Below are 16,655 nucleotides of genomic sequence, written 5' to 3'. Positions count from 1 at the left end.
TACTGCCTCTTTCCCTGCCTACGTTTCTCTCTGCACCTCTTCTTCAAACACTGCCTGACGCAGAAGCAGGGGAGAGCTCTGGACGGCGAGTGATGACAATGGGTTTAAACCAGGGTGGGGACAGGGAGTGAGGGGGCCGCATCAACATGCTAAGGTGGAGTCAAGCGTTTTATAGGGAGTCATTCATTTACATAAAGTACTGCCTGCAAACATGAGGGTGTGGTGGGTCTGCTTGTCTTTCAGCAGACGCTGCACCATGGGGCAATGTATTCTATTATGATTTCGTTGGCTTTTGTTTGATCTAAGAGATCTGTTTGCAGAGCAGATGTTCACGTGACTCTTGATACTGGCATGACAGACCACCTTTGAGACACTTGGCAGATCATCTATATTGTGCTCTGGTGCGCCTCTCTGACTCAGACCCGATTAAGCAATGCCCCCTACTGGCCAGTAAGATCATTACATATAAACAATGAAGAAATAAATCTCTTCAGCTGTCAGCCTTAAAAAAAAAAACAACCAAGTCAAATGGCAAAGAGAAACAAGTGTGATTGTTTCATAAAAGAAGCAAGGTTTAATTTACAGTTTTACTAAATGTACAGGTTTTTCTTAAAAAGTGTCATTATACACAATAAATACAATACAAAATTAATCTGTAGTACTATACTTCAAATTCTTACAGTTCTATTTTTTTTCTTTACATCATTGTTCTTTTTTTTCCATGTCATTGCTTTCGCTGTGTTTGCTTCTGAACGGTTTGAAGATCTTTCAGTGATTCTATCTTAATTGTGTAAAAGTGTCTGAACATACATACGCCTACAAAAAGAGAAAAAAGGCATATATGAGGGAGGCTTTGTGTCTGGGAACTTTTCACACTCTGCACTTCGTAGATGCAAAAATGGCTGTTTTTCAGATTTTCAATAATATTCTTCCCAGGAAAATCATATTACATCTTTTTTTTTTTTTTTTATTAAAAGGGTGACCACATTTGCTGTGCTGTGTATGTTTGATTTGTAAATGTGCTCTTGATGCTGGAATGCGTTAAAGGTCAAGAGATTTTCTACAGTTCTGGTGACTTTTCTGTTTGTGAAAGCTTCATTGTTAATTCCTGTAGCTGGACAACCAAAACCAGATTTCTTGTCTTTGGGGAGATACAGCACTATACTACTATGCATTAATGAGCCTCTACACAGTGATCACCAGTTCCCAAAAACATAATTCCATGGTAAAGGGTGACCATTCTAACAAAGGGAGAAGTGATCCATTAGTCTCTTCAAAATAAATTATCCAAAATAACCAAATTAACTACTATATGACAGTTTTCATGATATCACTTAAAAAGTTCCTGCAATCCGCATACGTCACAGTAATTACAAACATTATTTATTAAATGAATGGTCATATATTTTTGTCTCTCACAAGTTGAGAGAAATCTTTAAATTGGGAAACTGACATAAGAACCGTCCCAGATTCGAACCCAGGAAAAAACAGAGGGACAAAATTTTGAAAATCATATCAAAGTGCACTTTTTATACTCTAGAAAGTACACTTAAAGGGCCATATGTAAACCAAAAGAACACATTTCATCAGCACAAACCACAGACAAACAAAGCAAACAGCTGATCATGGGAAAAGTGTCTCCGTTTGCTTCCCCTATCCTTTGACATCCTGCTTTTCAGTCTTTCAGTCAACATAGGCTACAGGGGCTGTTATCTACTGTGCGTCTGTGAAACCAAATTCCCATTTTGTCCTCGGCCCCCTACCTGTGGATGCTGGGACATGGGGGTGGACGAGGGTGGCGTGGAGAGGGGAGACTGTCTGTAGGAAGGATGGGTTTGGTGCTGATTAGGCAGGTTTTCCCCATGAACCCTCCCTAAAGCCCCTTTCCCTGAGCCTCCATGTCCAGGAGGGCCCTGTTGGAGGTTCAGTATACTGTCTATGGCACACTGCAGGTGCTCATTCAACGAGTCGTCAGGTGGCGGGCTGCCGCTGGAGAAACTTGCATTGTCCATATCCGGAGAATCGGACTTACAGCGTTTGGCAGGAAGTGTGGAGTCTCTTGTGCAGGAAGACTCTCCAGGAGAAGGTGGGCCAGGGGCATGCTGATCCATCCTGAAGGTTCCCCTTCCTCCCTCTCGGTTTTTGCTCCCTATGCCCTTCAACCGCCCCAAACCGCCACCTTTCTCTGCCTCGACCTCATCCTCTTTGTCGGAGAAATCTCTGTGATGTTGGTACGCATTTTTGATGCCACGGTAGAGGACATCCTCTACTGCTGCGAGGCTCTGTGACTCTGCATGGGGGTGGGACTGCCCATGTCCACCCTGCCTCTCTAGTTTCACACTGGCTATCACAGTCCGTTCAGGTTGAGGGGAGGAACCTTGTGGCTGGGGGGAAGAAGCAATAGGGGGTCCTGCTGGTACAATGGGCAACGTGTCTCCACCTCCTCCTGGTACTCCTGGCCTGCGACGTGGACTGATGTTCTCACGGTACGTCTTTCGAAGCGGGAGCCGGCAAGTGGTTAGTGGAGGAGTCGCTGTGGACGCTGGGTTCCGTTTAACTCTGCCTACCTCATGGTGTTCCAGAGTGCCATTCATCTGAGCCGTAGATGTGGAAGGGGACGATGAAGACCAGGAGGAGGAAAATGAGGGCGCAGGTCCACTAGAGGAAGTTGCGCTACTGGAGGCAGAGCCTGGGTGTGCAGTTACCGTAGTGACAGTGGAAGAGGGGGTGGGGTAAGACGTTGGAGGAGGAGTTCTAATGACTTTGGTGAGTGGGGTTACATGGGTGGGCTTGACTTTCTGCGGCTGCTCGGGGGTCGGCGGTTGTGCCGTGAGTTGGGATTGGGAGTGGACCGGATCTAAAGCAGTGTTGTGAACCACCTTACTAAATCCCGCCTCCTGCTTGATCTTCAGCTTCAAACCTATACGCTGGCGTGCCTCGTAGGTCTTGATGGGCGGTTTGCTGGTCCGCTGGGGAAGCGCAACATCATCGTCATCATCAGCAGGGTGGGAGGACGGAGTGCGGCTAAAGGAGGCACTTGGCGTGACTGGCTCTGCAGATGGCCGGACCACGGGAGCAAGTGTAGGGGTGGAGCTGGTGGACCAGGATACCGACGCTCCCCCACCACCTTGCTTGATCACCAGCTTGGTAGGAGGGAAGAGGGCAGGGGTAGAAGCAGGAGTCGGGGCAGCAGCTGGAGTAGGTGCAGGGGTTGGGGTTGGAGCAGGGGCAACAGCTGCAGCTGGAGCAGGTTGACCTGCACCTGCTGCTGATGATGATGCGGTTCGTACAGAACTCAGCTCCACCTGTACAGGTCTCACAGCACTGCTGTCCAGCAAACAGGAATTGGCCACAAATTCTTCTGCAAAGAGTAAGAGATGAAAGTGATTAAATACCACACCATCAGAAAAAAAGTTTGTTCTCATTTACAATTTACAAGCTATTGGTCGAGTAACTGTCACAGTGGTCATGAAGCAATTTCATGGCAACTTTAACTTGTATTGAACTTTAGTCATTACCTGGTTTCTCCTTGGCCAGAACCCTATCCTGATTAAGAGCAACCTTCTCCTCCTGAATGAACATCCGGTCAATCATAACCATCTCTGCAGAGGGACCCAGCCTCTGCTCAAGGTAACAAACACACAAGATGCCAATGAATTTAGGGCTCATAAGGTCCAAACATCAAGAGAGGTCAAGTGGGTGAGATTTAAATGATACCTTTGACTCCTCAAAAAGCAGGTGACGATATTTATCCACCATTGCTTGCGTGCGCTTCAAGAGTTGGCATGAGACATTCTCAAATTCATCATCCACTGGACAGAGAAGCGTAAAGCAAGAGTTACACAGCAGCCCTAAAGAGGGTGCCACACAACTACACTACAGGACCTTAAAAGAGTGTTCACAAAGAGGTATGAACATTTACCTTTGCGGTAGTCTTCCGGGGATGAAGCCATGCCTTGGTACAGGTGGTACGGCAGCAGTCTATGAAGTTTATCCTCAAATGAGTGGAAAGGAGAGCTGTAGTCAGGATGGAGAACAGAGCCTTGCTGTTTTCGCAGCTGTTCCAGCATCCTACAAACAGATACACAAGCATGTGGGTGGGAAAACTGCTGATCTTTAAAAAAGCCTAGTGCAAAACAACTAGCAGGTCATCAAACAAATGGCTTCAAACCTTGCATGAGGCATACTTAATGATTTGTGTTCAATGACTGGCAAACAGTTTTACAGTACTAATCCCTTAAATGCCACTTTCTCATAATTTATGGGCTTATTCTTGGATTTAACTAATAACATTTGCAATTTATGCTATTTATATGTATATAATACCTAGCTTCTTTGCTTGGTTCCAAACTAAAAGGCCTTTTTAATGTGGAAGTCTGTGAAAAGACAAGAGATAACAAAAGATTACCACAAATAAGACATCATCCAGTTCATTTTAATAGTCTTATGTAATGTGATTTTGAATCTTACCTGTGTTTGTAGAGCAGGTGGTTGAGGTGTGGGCATTTGGGAGAGTGCAGTGCCTAAAACCTGTATCTGCAAACCTGCTTTACTCAGAGTCAGACCACCAACTGAACTAATGACTCCTGGCTTTGCCTGCAAACCAGAGTCAAGAGAGTGTTCAAAATTGAGTAAAGATAATTCTGCAATATCTGTACTACAAAGGTCAATTATCCAGCTGTAAACTACATTAAAAATACTAACAAACTAAATTTCTCTCACCTGAACAGCCTGCGCAAGGTTTGGTGTTGTGATTCCCTGGTTCACTGTAGCCCCAGCAGAAAATACTTGAGTGTCATTTGCACCTAAGGTGAAGACAACACATTGTAAACATAGGAATATTTGAAAGTGAACATCTAAAGAATAAACATATGGGATCCCCACTTGTAGTAGAGGACTTGACAAGCACAGATTTCTGCTGCAGAAGGGACTGGACTGGCGCTTGGATGGTGACACTCGCCGTTGAAGTTGCAGCTTGGACTGAATGCTGATCTGGCATTTTGTTGAACTGGTTTGTAGCCTGTTGTTGAGAGGCCTGGGCTTGGGCTTGTGCCTGAGCTTGCTGCTTAGCCTGGAGAATAATGTTTTGCTGGATCTGTATAAATCGCAAGCACATAGATAATCATTTTAGTAGAGTTCATATGGAAAAGAAAAAAAAAAAACAATTCTGGAGATTTGTAAGAGCAGGAGCTCTTACCTATTTTTTTTACCTAATTCTACCTGCCTTACCTATTACCTATTTTTTCATAGTAAGTAGTAGTCCTGCCCACAGTGGCACCTAAATGTTAACAAAGCTCTGCTCTATATAACGGTGAATTAACCATAAAAAATGTGCCGATGGCTGATTTTGTCAAGTATTTACATTTCAGTGCAAACTTTGTTATTTCACAATCAGTTAGAACACAATATAAAGGCTAAGATGATGACGTAATACCTGGTGAAGTTTTTCCAAAAGCTGCTTTTGCTGAGGAGAGGGCTGTGTGATGGATGACATGGTCTGCAGCTGTGCACTGACCAGTTGAAGGTGATGCTGCTGTTCCGCAGTCAGCCCCGGCACCACTGTCACCTGCTGTTTCACCACTGCAGCTGGAGGCGAGCTCACAGCAGGCTGGAACTGGAACTGTGCAGGAAGTGGCTGTGGAGGCTTCGGGGAACAGGAGGAAGGAGGTATGTCTGGCTGCAGGGCGGTAGGCTGAGGAAGAACTTGAGGCTGGAGCTGCACTTGTACTTGCTGAGGCTGCTGCTGTTGCGGTTGTGGAGAACCTCCGATCTGATTGTGTATGATAAAGAGAGGCGGTAGAGAGGAAGGCGTGCAGGAGCGCGAGGGAGTCTGTGCCTGAGACTGAGGCTGGGGCTGTGACGGAGGCCGAGACTGCTGGTGCTGGTGAGGAGACTGGATCTGCTGCCCGATGGTTATGGGAGAAGCTTGGGCAGGTTGAGGACTGTCAGTCAGGGTGGGTGTTGGTGCAGGGGTGACCACAGGCTGAGATGGGGAGGCGCTTTGGATCTTTATAGACTGTGAATGTGCTGCCGATGGAACCTAGACAGCATAAAAAGAGGAGGAGGAGGAAGAGAGAAAATAGTCAACGGATGTTTGGTTAATCAGCCAGTTCATATTTTTAATTCATCATTCTGGGAAAATGTATTTTTAGGGATGCACTGAAATTTCAGCAACTAACATTTTGCAATACTGACATTTGAACTTCAATTCTGCACAGCAAAAAAAAAAATCATCAACATAAAATAGGAGAAATGTTTTCAGGAAGATCTGGATTTTCTTATCTATTTGTTTGAGACTTTTCCTCACTTCTCTGAAAGACTTTATCAGTTTTAGATGATGGGTAACCTCTTCGCTAACCACAACAGTTTACAATCACTGAGTGAATTAGGGAAGAACTTCTGTAAAAACATATCAAGTAGTGAAGCTGAGACACTATACAACAAGCAGATGGGAACAACAGAAAAGACAAAACAATGCTTAAAGGGATAGTTCACCCAAAAATGAAAATTCTGCAATTAATTACTCACTCTCATGTAGTTCCAAACCCACAAGAACTTTGTTCCTCTTCGGAACACAAATTAAGATATTTTTGATTAAATCCGAGAGCTTTCTGACCCTGCATGGACAGCAACGCAACTACCATGTTCAAGGTCCAGAAAAGTAGTAAGGATATTGTTAAAATAGTCCATGTGACATCAGTGGATCAACCGTAATTTTAGCTCTTGGATTTCATCAAAAATATCTTAATCCATGTTCCAAAGATGAACAAAGGTCTTACGGGTTTGGAACGACATGAGGGTGAGTAATTAATGATAGAATTTTCATTTTGGGGTGAACTATCCCTTTAAATAGATACGCAAATTCCAGGTGCTTCTGAATATATTATTATACATTACATTTTTCAATTATTCACTTTAGGAAATGACAGAACATCACGTAACTCTAAATGGCTTCATATTTCATGGTGTTTTCCATTTAATTTTAGACAGTTTATACATTAATGTCCTAATGATGAAAAGTTGTGTTAAGACAACTGACATGAGGACAATTTTTGCAAAGAACAACAAAAATTGGTTCACAGAGAACAGACAAGAAATAAAAATAGTAAAAATCTAAAACTAAAACAAATTTGCTGGTAGAGGGCAAAGGTAATTCAGGGCAGCGAGCAAGTGATCAAGATCAAATCTTTGAAAGTGATCTTGAAAGGAATTAATTTCATTTCTCTTGGGGAGGCTCGGTGGTGGTGGGAGGGGGGACTGATCGAGGATAAAAACAGCAGTTACCGAACGTGAGGGTAGCAGAAGTAGTGAGTAGACAATGTTAATATGAATGGACAGAGTGAGCGGCAAAGATTTACAGCAGGGAAACTAATAGGAAGAGCCATTGCTCCATCATGACATGCCCATGGGAAGATGCATGGAGATGATGCAAACACACAAATGAAAAATAAAGTCCCTAGAGTTTCATTATTGCATGTGACACCATTTGAAGTGTAACAACGGCACTGCACTGTTATTTGCAAAAACCCATATCCCAGTTAGTGGAAGCTTCCTACTCAAAAATGATCATGCAAATAACAGCCGGAAATAAATGAATATTGAGGGAAAGGTATAGCATGCAATAACAGTACTGATTAATGGACAAAATAAACCCATTACACTATAATTATAGTATCAATTAAAGAAATGGATAACAGTGCAGATTGCAGAAAGAAAGACCTGATGAAATCACAGGCAAAAACAAGAGTGAGAATGAGTGAAAGAGCAATAAAAAGGAATCCAAGCCTGAGCAATGACAGTAGAAAGACAAGGGGGCAGAGAAAGAAAGGGAGTTCTGCTGGGAGACAGTGGTCCAATACGCAGCAGTGGCAGCAACAAGTGGGTGGGGCTTAGCGCGGAGCATGAGCTCATCTACCTTGTTAACCACTGTTGCCATGTGGGCGGGGCCAAGAGAGGGGCTGGGACTCTGCCTCTGCCGAGTCTCAGCTAACAAGTTGTCATGGCCTGAAGGGGCGGGACCAGAACTGCTGCCGCTGACGATAACAGATGCAGGTACACCCACAGCGGCAGGTGGGTCTTTTCCTGCTTGCTGCTGTTGGTCCTAACATGGGTACATTTATCAGTTCAGGAATGGGAGAGGTAAAACAATCATCCAAACTGGTCAGAGGTCAGCTTGGGGATCAAATGTTGTTATGTTAGCTTATTAGCAAAGACACACAGTTTGCAAACAACAGATAAGGTTTAAAGAGAGCACACTGACCTGCTGCAGGAACATTTGAAGAGACTCCTGACTAAGGATCATGCTGGAACCAGGTGATGTGAACAACACCTTTCCTGGGCTGTGCTGGGCCTGAGGACCCAAACCCACCATTGAGGATGTGGATGTGACCATAGTTGGGGATGGAGATGAAGAGGAAGGAACCGAAGCTGCTACTGAAACCGGTGGAGTCGTCTGAACCGTGAGAATTGAGGGTTGCAGTTGGGTCTGTGCTGATTGAGCAGCAGGGTCCGTAGAACCACCCAATACCGTGATACCCTCTCCTGGCTGGCACGGCGCCATGGCCGTCGACCCACTGTTACTGTTATTAGGGATGCCTCCAGATTGCTGCAACGTCTGTAAACTGACTGCTGGGCTAAGACTCTCCACAGACAGGGAATTCTGTATCGGCATGCCCTGGATGACCGTTTGTACATGGCCCGTTACCGGATGGGCTTGTGTCTGCGTTTGCGCCAAGGACAGCGGCATTTGGAACAGTGTGGGCTGACCCATCTGACCAGGCTGGAGCTGGATGTGTCCAGAGAGAATATGGGCGGCACCAGGGTGACCTTGTGAGGCCAACATCTGACCCAGGTTGATGTTCTGATTGGCTGTCAAGATCTGATTAGCGATTATCTGCCCTCCAGGCCCCTGACTGGTAATGATGTGACCCCCGGGATGCTGAGTCAGGATCTGACCTCCTGCCTGAAGCCCCGGTAACAGGAACTGGTGGTTTTGGCTCTGCAGGACAGTTTGTGAGGGAATGACAATGCTGCCCTGCTGGTTTAACAAGTGAACACTGAGCGGTTTGCCAGACGTTTGGGGGCCTTGTTGCTTAAAAAGCGCTTGAGAAAACTGTGTTCCCTGCGACGTGGCCTGTGTGCTCAAGACTACGTTTGAGCCAGGCTTCCCGAGGAACGTTACATTCTGACCAGCTGATACTGGGATTTGCTGTACTCCCAGAGCCTTATTAGTATCATTTGGCAAGGCATGTGGAGCAGGAAGCTGTTGCTGTTGCTTGAAGACTTTGGGTTGGATGGCACCCCCTTGCGGAGGTTTGGGCTGTATTGGCGTTGGTGTTCGCTGGATGATGACGTTCTGCATAATTTGGCCTTGAGGCTGGGTTTGAGATCCAATTCCTGCACCCAAAGAGGCATTACCAAAACCCACAATGCCACCAGCAGTGGCCATTGTAGTTGAGCTGTTGTTGGTATTTGTGTTGCTTAAGCAGACAGCTGGCCCATTTAAGGCAGGGGACCCTAGAGTGGCCTTGCCCCCTTGAATTAAAAGTCCACCTCCTGAACTCAAAACAGAGCCTCCAAGCCCACCCTGCGTTCCAGCGCTTGCTGCCTCAGGCCCAGGTTGATGCAGTTGGTAGCCACCCATGGTTTTCGCCAAGATCTGCTGCCCAGATGGATTTATAGTCATTACAGTGGGTTGGCCCACAACTTGAATTTGTCCAATGCCCAACGGTCCAGACTGACTGCCATTCGGTAAGGCCTGAAGGCTCGAAATAGGTTGAAGGGTTACATTTCCAAGCCCGACTTGCTGTACGAATGGCTGGATGCTGATAGCTTTGTTCATGACCTGGGGTTGTAGCTGCAGGCCTGGATGTGCCAGGACTGAGCTGAGCATGTCTTGGGTGGCATTAGAGGGTACAGCAGAGGTGCCTTGGTTTGGAAAAATCTGAGTTGCACCTCCAATGCCCACCCCAGACAGGCCAGCATCAGGCAGGGGTTGGACCACCTGCGTAAGGCCAGTTAGCCCAAATTGACTGAGGTCAAGCTCAGCATCTGCCTCTTGAAGGCTCTGTTCTGTGATGTTAGCCTCTGCCAGGCTCTGCTGCAAAATGTCACAAGGCTCATGATTTGTCCCAACACCATTGCTTCCGTTGTCTCCTCCCGGCGATCCCCCCAAGATGTCATCTTCCAGGAAGTCCAAATCAACGCTGACTCTTGGAAGGCCTGGCTCATTTGTTGACAGCTGAGTCTGTGGCTGGACCTCAGGAACGTGGCCCTGGAAGAGACAGAGAGGCCAATGTTAGCCATTCATCCTAGCCACACTTTCAGAATGAAGAAGGAATTAAATGGCAGGTATGAATCTGGGATGGTGGTAGGCCTCTGAGACTGACTGCTGTAGATGCAGATCTGCTGCGCAATGCATCTGATTTGAATGGTGGGGCTGAGGAACATATACTACAAAAAAGGATGGAGAAAGGAGGACGGCACAAATGGGGGATATTACTCACCCCAGTGCTGGAGAAGAACGAGCTGGACGGGTCACTTGAGCCATCCAAAAGGTCATCAGTGTCCAGCTACACAGACATACCCAGGATAGGGCAGGCAGAAATCACCACAGCACACAGACAGGCGTGTGAAAGCGACAGGGAGCAGATGCAAAAGGGGCAAATAGGCAGACAAAGAAGAAAAAGCAAGGGAAGAGCAAAGTGAGGACAGTGCACCAATTAACCAGAACAAAATGCAGGCATAACCAAGTTAAAAGGCCAAGCAAACAGGAAAGAAAACAGGAGTCAAAAGACAGGAAAATTAGTGTGTCATATACGTGAATTAACCGAAGAGGGAAAAAATCAGGACTGAAATTAAGAGGGGCAATTATGTTCTAAAGAAATGGTCAATAAGCTGGACAACCGGTTTAGGGGCAGAAATGTAAAAATAACCCGGAGAGGATTAGGAGGTTCAGGGAATTCTTGTTGGGTGAGCATGCTGTGTTTTTCTGTGATGTATCTGGGTTACACTTTCAAAGTGGGATTTCTGCCTTGCCCACCAGTGAAGCTTGCAAAAATCAGATTTTTTTCCTTCCCACTTTCAGTACTCACTTGTGTTTCTGATCCATGAAGAAAATCATTGAGTGCCTGTGGGTCACTGTACAACAAGAAAGATGTTATTCAGCTGGGTTTACGTACAACCAACATTCAAACTTGAAGTTATGTGAAAGTTATCTGTCATTTTTGGTGCAACAGAGTGAACTTACCAAATTACATCTAGCAAGCACCTGCCATCTTCATCATCCATGTCAACTGTTTAAAAAAAAAAAAAAAATGCACAAACATTAGCCCTGTGAACATTTGGTCCTTTTTTTTTTTTTTTTTTACAAATCGGCTAAACATTACAGAGAACTCAAAGGCAAATACTTCCTCAGTAGTGAGATGTAGGTCATTTAATTCACAGAGTCAATTTGATATTTGAATTGGACCATGCAGACTAATGAAAACAAAGCAGAACAATTAAAGGGGTCATATGATGCTTTTTTAAAGATCATTATAAGGAAAACTTGAAATCGCATCATATGACCCCTTTAACAAAAATTCATGAAAAGTTTTTCAAGAATTACACTTTTTCAAATCACAGTTCCAAACACTATCAATTTAAATCTAAAGAATATAAATCACACTGTTGACAAAAAAAAATGCCAATAATATTAACGGCAGACTGCAACGTAAAAATGCAAGGCAAGGTAAACCTTTCGTTAGTGAGTGTCACGTGTCAAAAAAAGAAAACAAAATACATTTATATTTAAAAATAAATATAACATACAAACAAGTCAGCAAGCTTTTGGTATTATCCATCCATATATCCAAGAATGTTGAATCATGAAATTAATATTAAACCAGCATTAAGTTGTTCTGGTGAAATAAATGAATGATAACTGAAACACTACACGGATCGATTTAGGTTCAATACAAACGTATACTGAAATATAAAGCATTCCGATACTTTGTATATTGAGAATATAAAACGAATGAACGTTTTCACATCCTTTGAAAGCACAGCAGCTGAACTATATGCGCGAGACAAGCTGAGGGAAAAGCGCGCGTATCACCTCACACTGTCTCGCAGACAGAAAAACACCACCGAGAGTCCAATATCACGATTTACAGACTCACGCGCACCAACTTTCACGACTTTGGCGAGTCGCTGTGCTTTTCCTGGTCACAGTCTCGATCTAAACAAATCAAAACCACAAAATGAGGATGAGGTAGGCGGGGACGCCACTAATGTTTGTTGGGGGTTAAACAGTCTCTGCGAAAAGCACACACAGACCATCATTAACAAACATCTGCGAGACCTTCTTCTGTCAGACTTGTTTTCGGGCATTTTGAGAGCATCTCGCATCAGAAGAGCACCGGAGACGTGAATGGACACTCTGGACCTGCAGGACACGGCGGATATTTTTCGCATTTGTAAAGCTGTAATAACTCGCTCGACATTCCCTCTCGTGCACATGCTTTTATCTGCAACCATTTTGCAAGTTAAACCGCACAACATGCCTTTAATTCGCCTTTTTGACGCTCGTTCTGCAGAAGGTTCAGTTAGCTGTGGCTAGCTAGCTTCCTAGCTGTAATATGTGCGTTTACAGACGCAATACGAACAAATATGACAATCACTGACTGTAAACACGTAGTATTTCTGCCGTAAGAGCGCATTCACTGGAGCCAATGCACATAATTGGTGAATATTTGGTGTTCTGGCTCCAATAGACGCAAATGCGTAGCCTATCTTTATCCCTGCTAAATATGAGTTTATGTTGGAATACTCTTGGATCAGGGGGTATGCTTGGGAATTCGCTGTAAAATCACCCTATTCACCGACCTATGCAGCGGGCCGGCTATATGAAGCAGGAAGAGGTGAGGTCTGCATGCGAATGTTGCAGCATTGCAATAGTTATTGAGAATTATAGAGAAATCGCTACATTGTATCAAACTCACCCGAGACGATAGAGGTGCAGGCGGCGCGGGGTCTCCAGTACGGCCCTGCACGGGCTCCGCGTCAGGACCCAAGCATAGCGCTCACAAGCAGGAAACAGAGGCCCGACGCGATCGCCTGATTAATAGATAACACCACACTGTAGTTGTTGTTATTATTATTACTGCGGCAATACGCGTTTGTCCTTTTACATCGACACGATATTATGCATTATTTGTGTATCGGTTTCACTGTAAAAGTAGGGAAATATTGTGCTTCATTAAATTGAATAACATTATCTGGTTTTGCGGTTGTAAACATAAGACAAGATACAACGTTCAATGACAATAGTTTAACCATGATATGAACAACAATATAGACAAGATAACACATTACCTAGACATTAATATTTTGAAAAAATGTATACATAAGCTAGACTGTAACACTAGATTTCCTATAATTTAATTGCATTATATATATATATATATATATAAACAAGCTGTTGTATGACTGACGAAAATCTCCCAAAAATGTAAAAATCTAAAGTTTGTTGTTGTATACGCATATTATTTTAATAAAAAAAAAAAAAAATCACATTTAGGTATCTGCTCGAGTTATGGTAAGAAAGAAAACATGTAATTGGTGGGATTTAAAAGAACACAAAAAGTCTGCTTTTTTGGGGGGTCAAATAATGTTTACTACAGTAAAGTTCAGTTTTCTACTATTAAATGTTTTGTGTATGTATATGTATATGTATATATATATATATAAGACAATTTATGATCTAACTAATTACATAAAATTAGTAATCATCCTCCCCAAGAAGAACATTTTCCCACAACAGTGAGATGGCACTAAGTTGCGAGGATGGACTCTCTCCACAATAACAAACAGGCGGTTGTCTGTACAGCTTCACCTTGGGTCCGGATGTTTTTATGACAAAGGAGTCTGTTTTGATGAAACACTGGGGCCTGTGATTGGCCCTCTTTGTTAAACATCACAAATAAGGGGTGGTGCGACCGCAAGCATTACAGTGGAGGATTGGCTTCTTTGTAATAAAGGCTAAAATTAACCATTTGACCCCCTCACAAAAAGGCATTTTTATGAAGTATGTATAAGAGGCGTGGTCTTCCCTCTTGTTTACCTCCATTGATTGGTCGCATTTGAAGTTGTGCTTGAATGTTGCTTACAGTCAGGGTGTGGCTTGGACCTTCACGATCTGGTGCTTTAAAATCATCGCTGCCTGGTGTGACAGAAATATAGCAGTGAATAGATTTTCATCTGCCACCACCACCCACTCCTTCCTCTTTGTCTCCTTTCAACTGCGCATGTCCTCCAGTCAATAGAGACGTCTTCCTTCCTTCAGCCATGCCATAATCGATCGGAGCAGTATGTAACTCAATAATTCTCATGATATTGCATCAATAGATTATTACAAGTATTCACATTCGAGAGCAACCTATCCGTGCAAACCTTCATTATTCCAGGTTCTAGTAATAAACTACACTAGTAATGTTGTCAGTCTCCAGCAGAGGGCGCCGGTGCATCATTTTAAGACCACCAACCCCACCAGCTCCACTTTAAACGGCGTGATCGCGCATAGAAAGACTAATTATTTTTCAGAATTATGCAACATTTTGGTTATCTTTTTTCTCTGAATGGAGATGCACGTTTAGGTTGCTGTTCTTTCTCCAAAAAGCGATGCCGTCATTGTACTTTAAAAATTTCCCTCATTGCATTTGAAATATATTTCATAGATACAATTTTAACAGAGACATTTAAAAAAAATAATATATATATTTAATATATAATATATATATAATTTTATTTAAATTGTGTTTCAATTTGTACTTACAAAGTGTGTAAATGTGAGAAATATGCCAAGAACTTGATGTTGAATTCTGTAATTTTGAAAGTTCAATTTTAACATGTGCATAAAATATTAAAAACATGATTTTTAGTGATGTGAGTGGATTTGGGTTTATTCACCGCCAAAGTAGCAAGTTAGCTAGCAGGCATCGATTTCATATAACTTAGTAGTGATATGAAATGATAGCGTTCGTTGATTTAATTGATATTCATTCATAGATACAAAATGTTTTTTTGTTTTTTTCTCAGATTATGTTGTCTTGCATACTTATATTTAATACGTTCCTTATTATGAAGATAAATACACGGATAACTCAACTGACAGTTTTCAGGAACCGATTGGTATTAAATCTCATATATTACGAATCTGTCATGTATCATTTAAATTCGCCAAGCATTGTGTTGTGGTGATTTTTATTATTATTTTTAAGATATCCCTGTTGGAGTTGAACTTTCTACCAACTACTGGGACCAAACTTACCAAACAGCAGCTTATCCTTGCCAGTGAGTATTTATGGCATCATTTTAATTGATGTTTTGAGGTATTTTAATTTTAATTTTTAAAATGTATTATTAATAATATTTAATTGTTGTTTGTAGGAGATGTTCTGGAGATTGGAGCACTATGGAGCATTCTGAAGAAAGACATCCCCTCCTTTGAACGCTACATGGCTCAGCTGAAGTGTTATTACTTTGATTACAAGTAATTAATTTTTTTGGTCTTGCATTATCTGTTTACTTGCTATCACTCAGAATTTACTTAATATGGGCTAACAACAATAGGTGTGCTGAAATCACATATTGCATTTTACACAATATACCTTTTCAACATGTTATACCCTGATTTTTATTTATTTTTTTGCTGGCTTTTTCTTTCCTCGCATTTCTTGTTAAATGTCACAGGGATGAGTTGCCTGAGTCAGCCTACAGGCACCAGTTGCTGGGTCTCAACTTGCTCTTCCTGCTGTCTCAGAACAGAGTGTCTGAGTTCCACACAGAGCTGGAAAGACTGAGCGCAAAAGTCATCCAGACAAATGTCTACATCAGACATCCAGTTTCATTAGAGCAGGTGTGGGACACTTTTTTTCTCTCTTGTTACACAATATACCTTTTCAACATGTTATACCCTGATTTTTATTTATTTTTTTGCTGGCTTTTTCTTTCCTCGCATTTCTTGTTAAATGTCACAGGGATGAGTTGCCTGGGAGGGCTTGCGGCAACCACATGTGACGACCCCGGGCTGGACTCCACTTCGTCCACGGTGTAAGCCAATCCGGCGATCCACAGCACTAAGTTGTAGTATTTCCTCAGCAACCAGCACGGATCAGCTCCAGGCATGACGAAGCAGATATCGTCCTCTTTTGGAAGACCAAACAAAGTAGTTTCGCTTTCACAACGAAACACACAGCGCCTTCACGACATGGCGGCGGCGGCAACAACAATACTACAGCGAGAATAGAAGTTACGCCTTCTTTCTTTGCGTGAACATTTGAGCGGTGTTATGCAAATCTTCCCACATCGTGACGTAGACATGTGGGGGCGTGTTAGAACGAGCCGTTTTAGGTAGGCGTGGCTGACTCTTAACTTTTATAAAGAATATCTCTTTGGATTTGAGACTTTAGTCTTTGCAACTTTACAGATCTTCTTTATGCACCAAGAGCTTGTAACACTCCAAAGAGAAAGGAAAAATTGAAATCGCATCATATGACCCCTTTAAATGCATACGGCTGGCAGTTTCTGTTTTTTTTTCCCCTTACCTTTTTGTCTCTTTATTTCAGTATCTGATGGAGGGCAGTTACAACAAGGTCTTCCTTGCCAAAGGAAAT

The 16,655-nt window shown here is 43.1% G+C and overlaps 2 protein-coding genes across 6 annotated transcripts in view; one reads left to right on the top strand and one right to left on the bottom strand.

Annotated features, from left to right (window-relative positions):
- Positions 1-604: 604 nt before the first annotated feature.
- LOC107670631 (glioma tumor suppressor candidate region gene 1 protein-like) lies at positions 605-13,067 on the bottom strand. Of its 5 annotated transcripts, none has more exons than XM_016463293.1 (15): positions 12,984-13,067; positions 11,249-11,294; positions 11,094-11,139; positions 10,506-10,571; positions 8,261-10,273; positions 7,916-8,101; positions 5,435-6,040; positions 4,885-5,095; positions 4,723-4,805; positions 4,471-4,596; positions 4,327-4,376; positions 3,923-4,071; positions 3,718-3,812; positions 3,519-3,624; positions 605-3,361 (listed from the first exon to the last, which is right to left on the bottom strand). In XM_016463293.1, the coding sequence occupies exons 2-15, from the start codon at positions 11,287-11,289 to the stop codon at positions 1,710-1,712; spliced, it is 5,430 nt and encodes a 1,809-aa protein (XP_016318779.1). In that variant the 5' UTR covers positions 11,290-11,294; positions 12,984-13,067; the 3' UTR covers positions 605-1,709. The 5 variants fall into 5 exon arrangements, with proteins under 5 accessions (XP_016318779.1, XP_016318781.1, XP_016318780.1 ...); XM_016463295.1 differs by having other exon boundaries at positions 3,519-3,621; XM_016463294.1 differs by lacking the exon at positions 12,984-13,067 and adding an exon at positions 12,855-12,971.
- LOC107670573 (26S proteasome non-ATPase regulatory subunit 8-like) overlaps positions 12,870-16,655 on the top strand; it is a 5,664-nt gene continuing 1,878 nt past the window's right edge. Inside the window, exons 1-5 of the mRNA XM_016463211.1 lie at positions 12,870-12,902; positions 15,261-15,333; positions 15,430-15,532; positions 15,733-15,898; positions 16,608-16,655. Coding sequence (XP_016318697.1) covers positions 12,870-12,902; positions 15,261-15,333; positions 15,430-15,532; positions 15,733-15,898; positions 16,608-16,655 — 423 coding nt within the window. The remainder of the gene's footprint in view (positions 12,903-15,260; positions 15,334-15,429; positions 15,533-15,732; positions 15,899-16,607) is intronic.

This window comes from Sinocyclocheilus anshuiensis, unplaced genomic scaffold (genome assembly GCF_001515605.1).
Source record: "Sinocyclocheilus anshuiensis isolate Anshui unplaced genomic scaffold, SAMN03320099.WGS_v1.1 scaffold140, whole genome shotgun sequence".
Lineage (NCBI taxonomy): Eukaryota > Metazoa > Chordata > Actinopteri > Cypriniformes > Cyprinidae > Sinocyclocheilus > Sinocyclocheilus anshuiensis.
The sequence above is the reverse complement of the archived record's forward strand: the minus strand, read 5'-3'. Positions and strand labels throughout refer to the sequence as shown.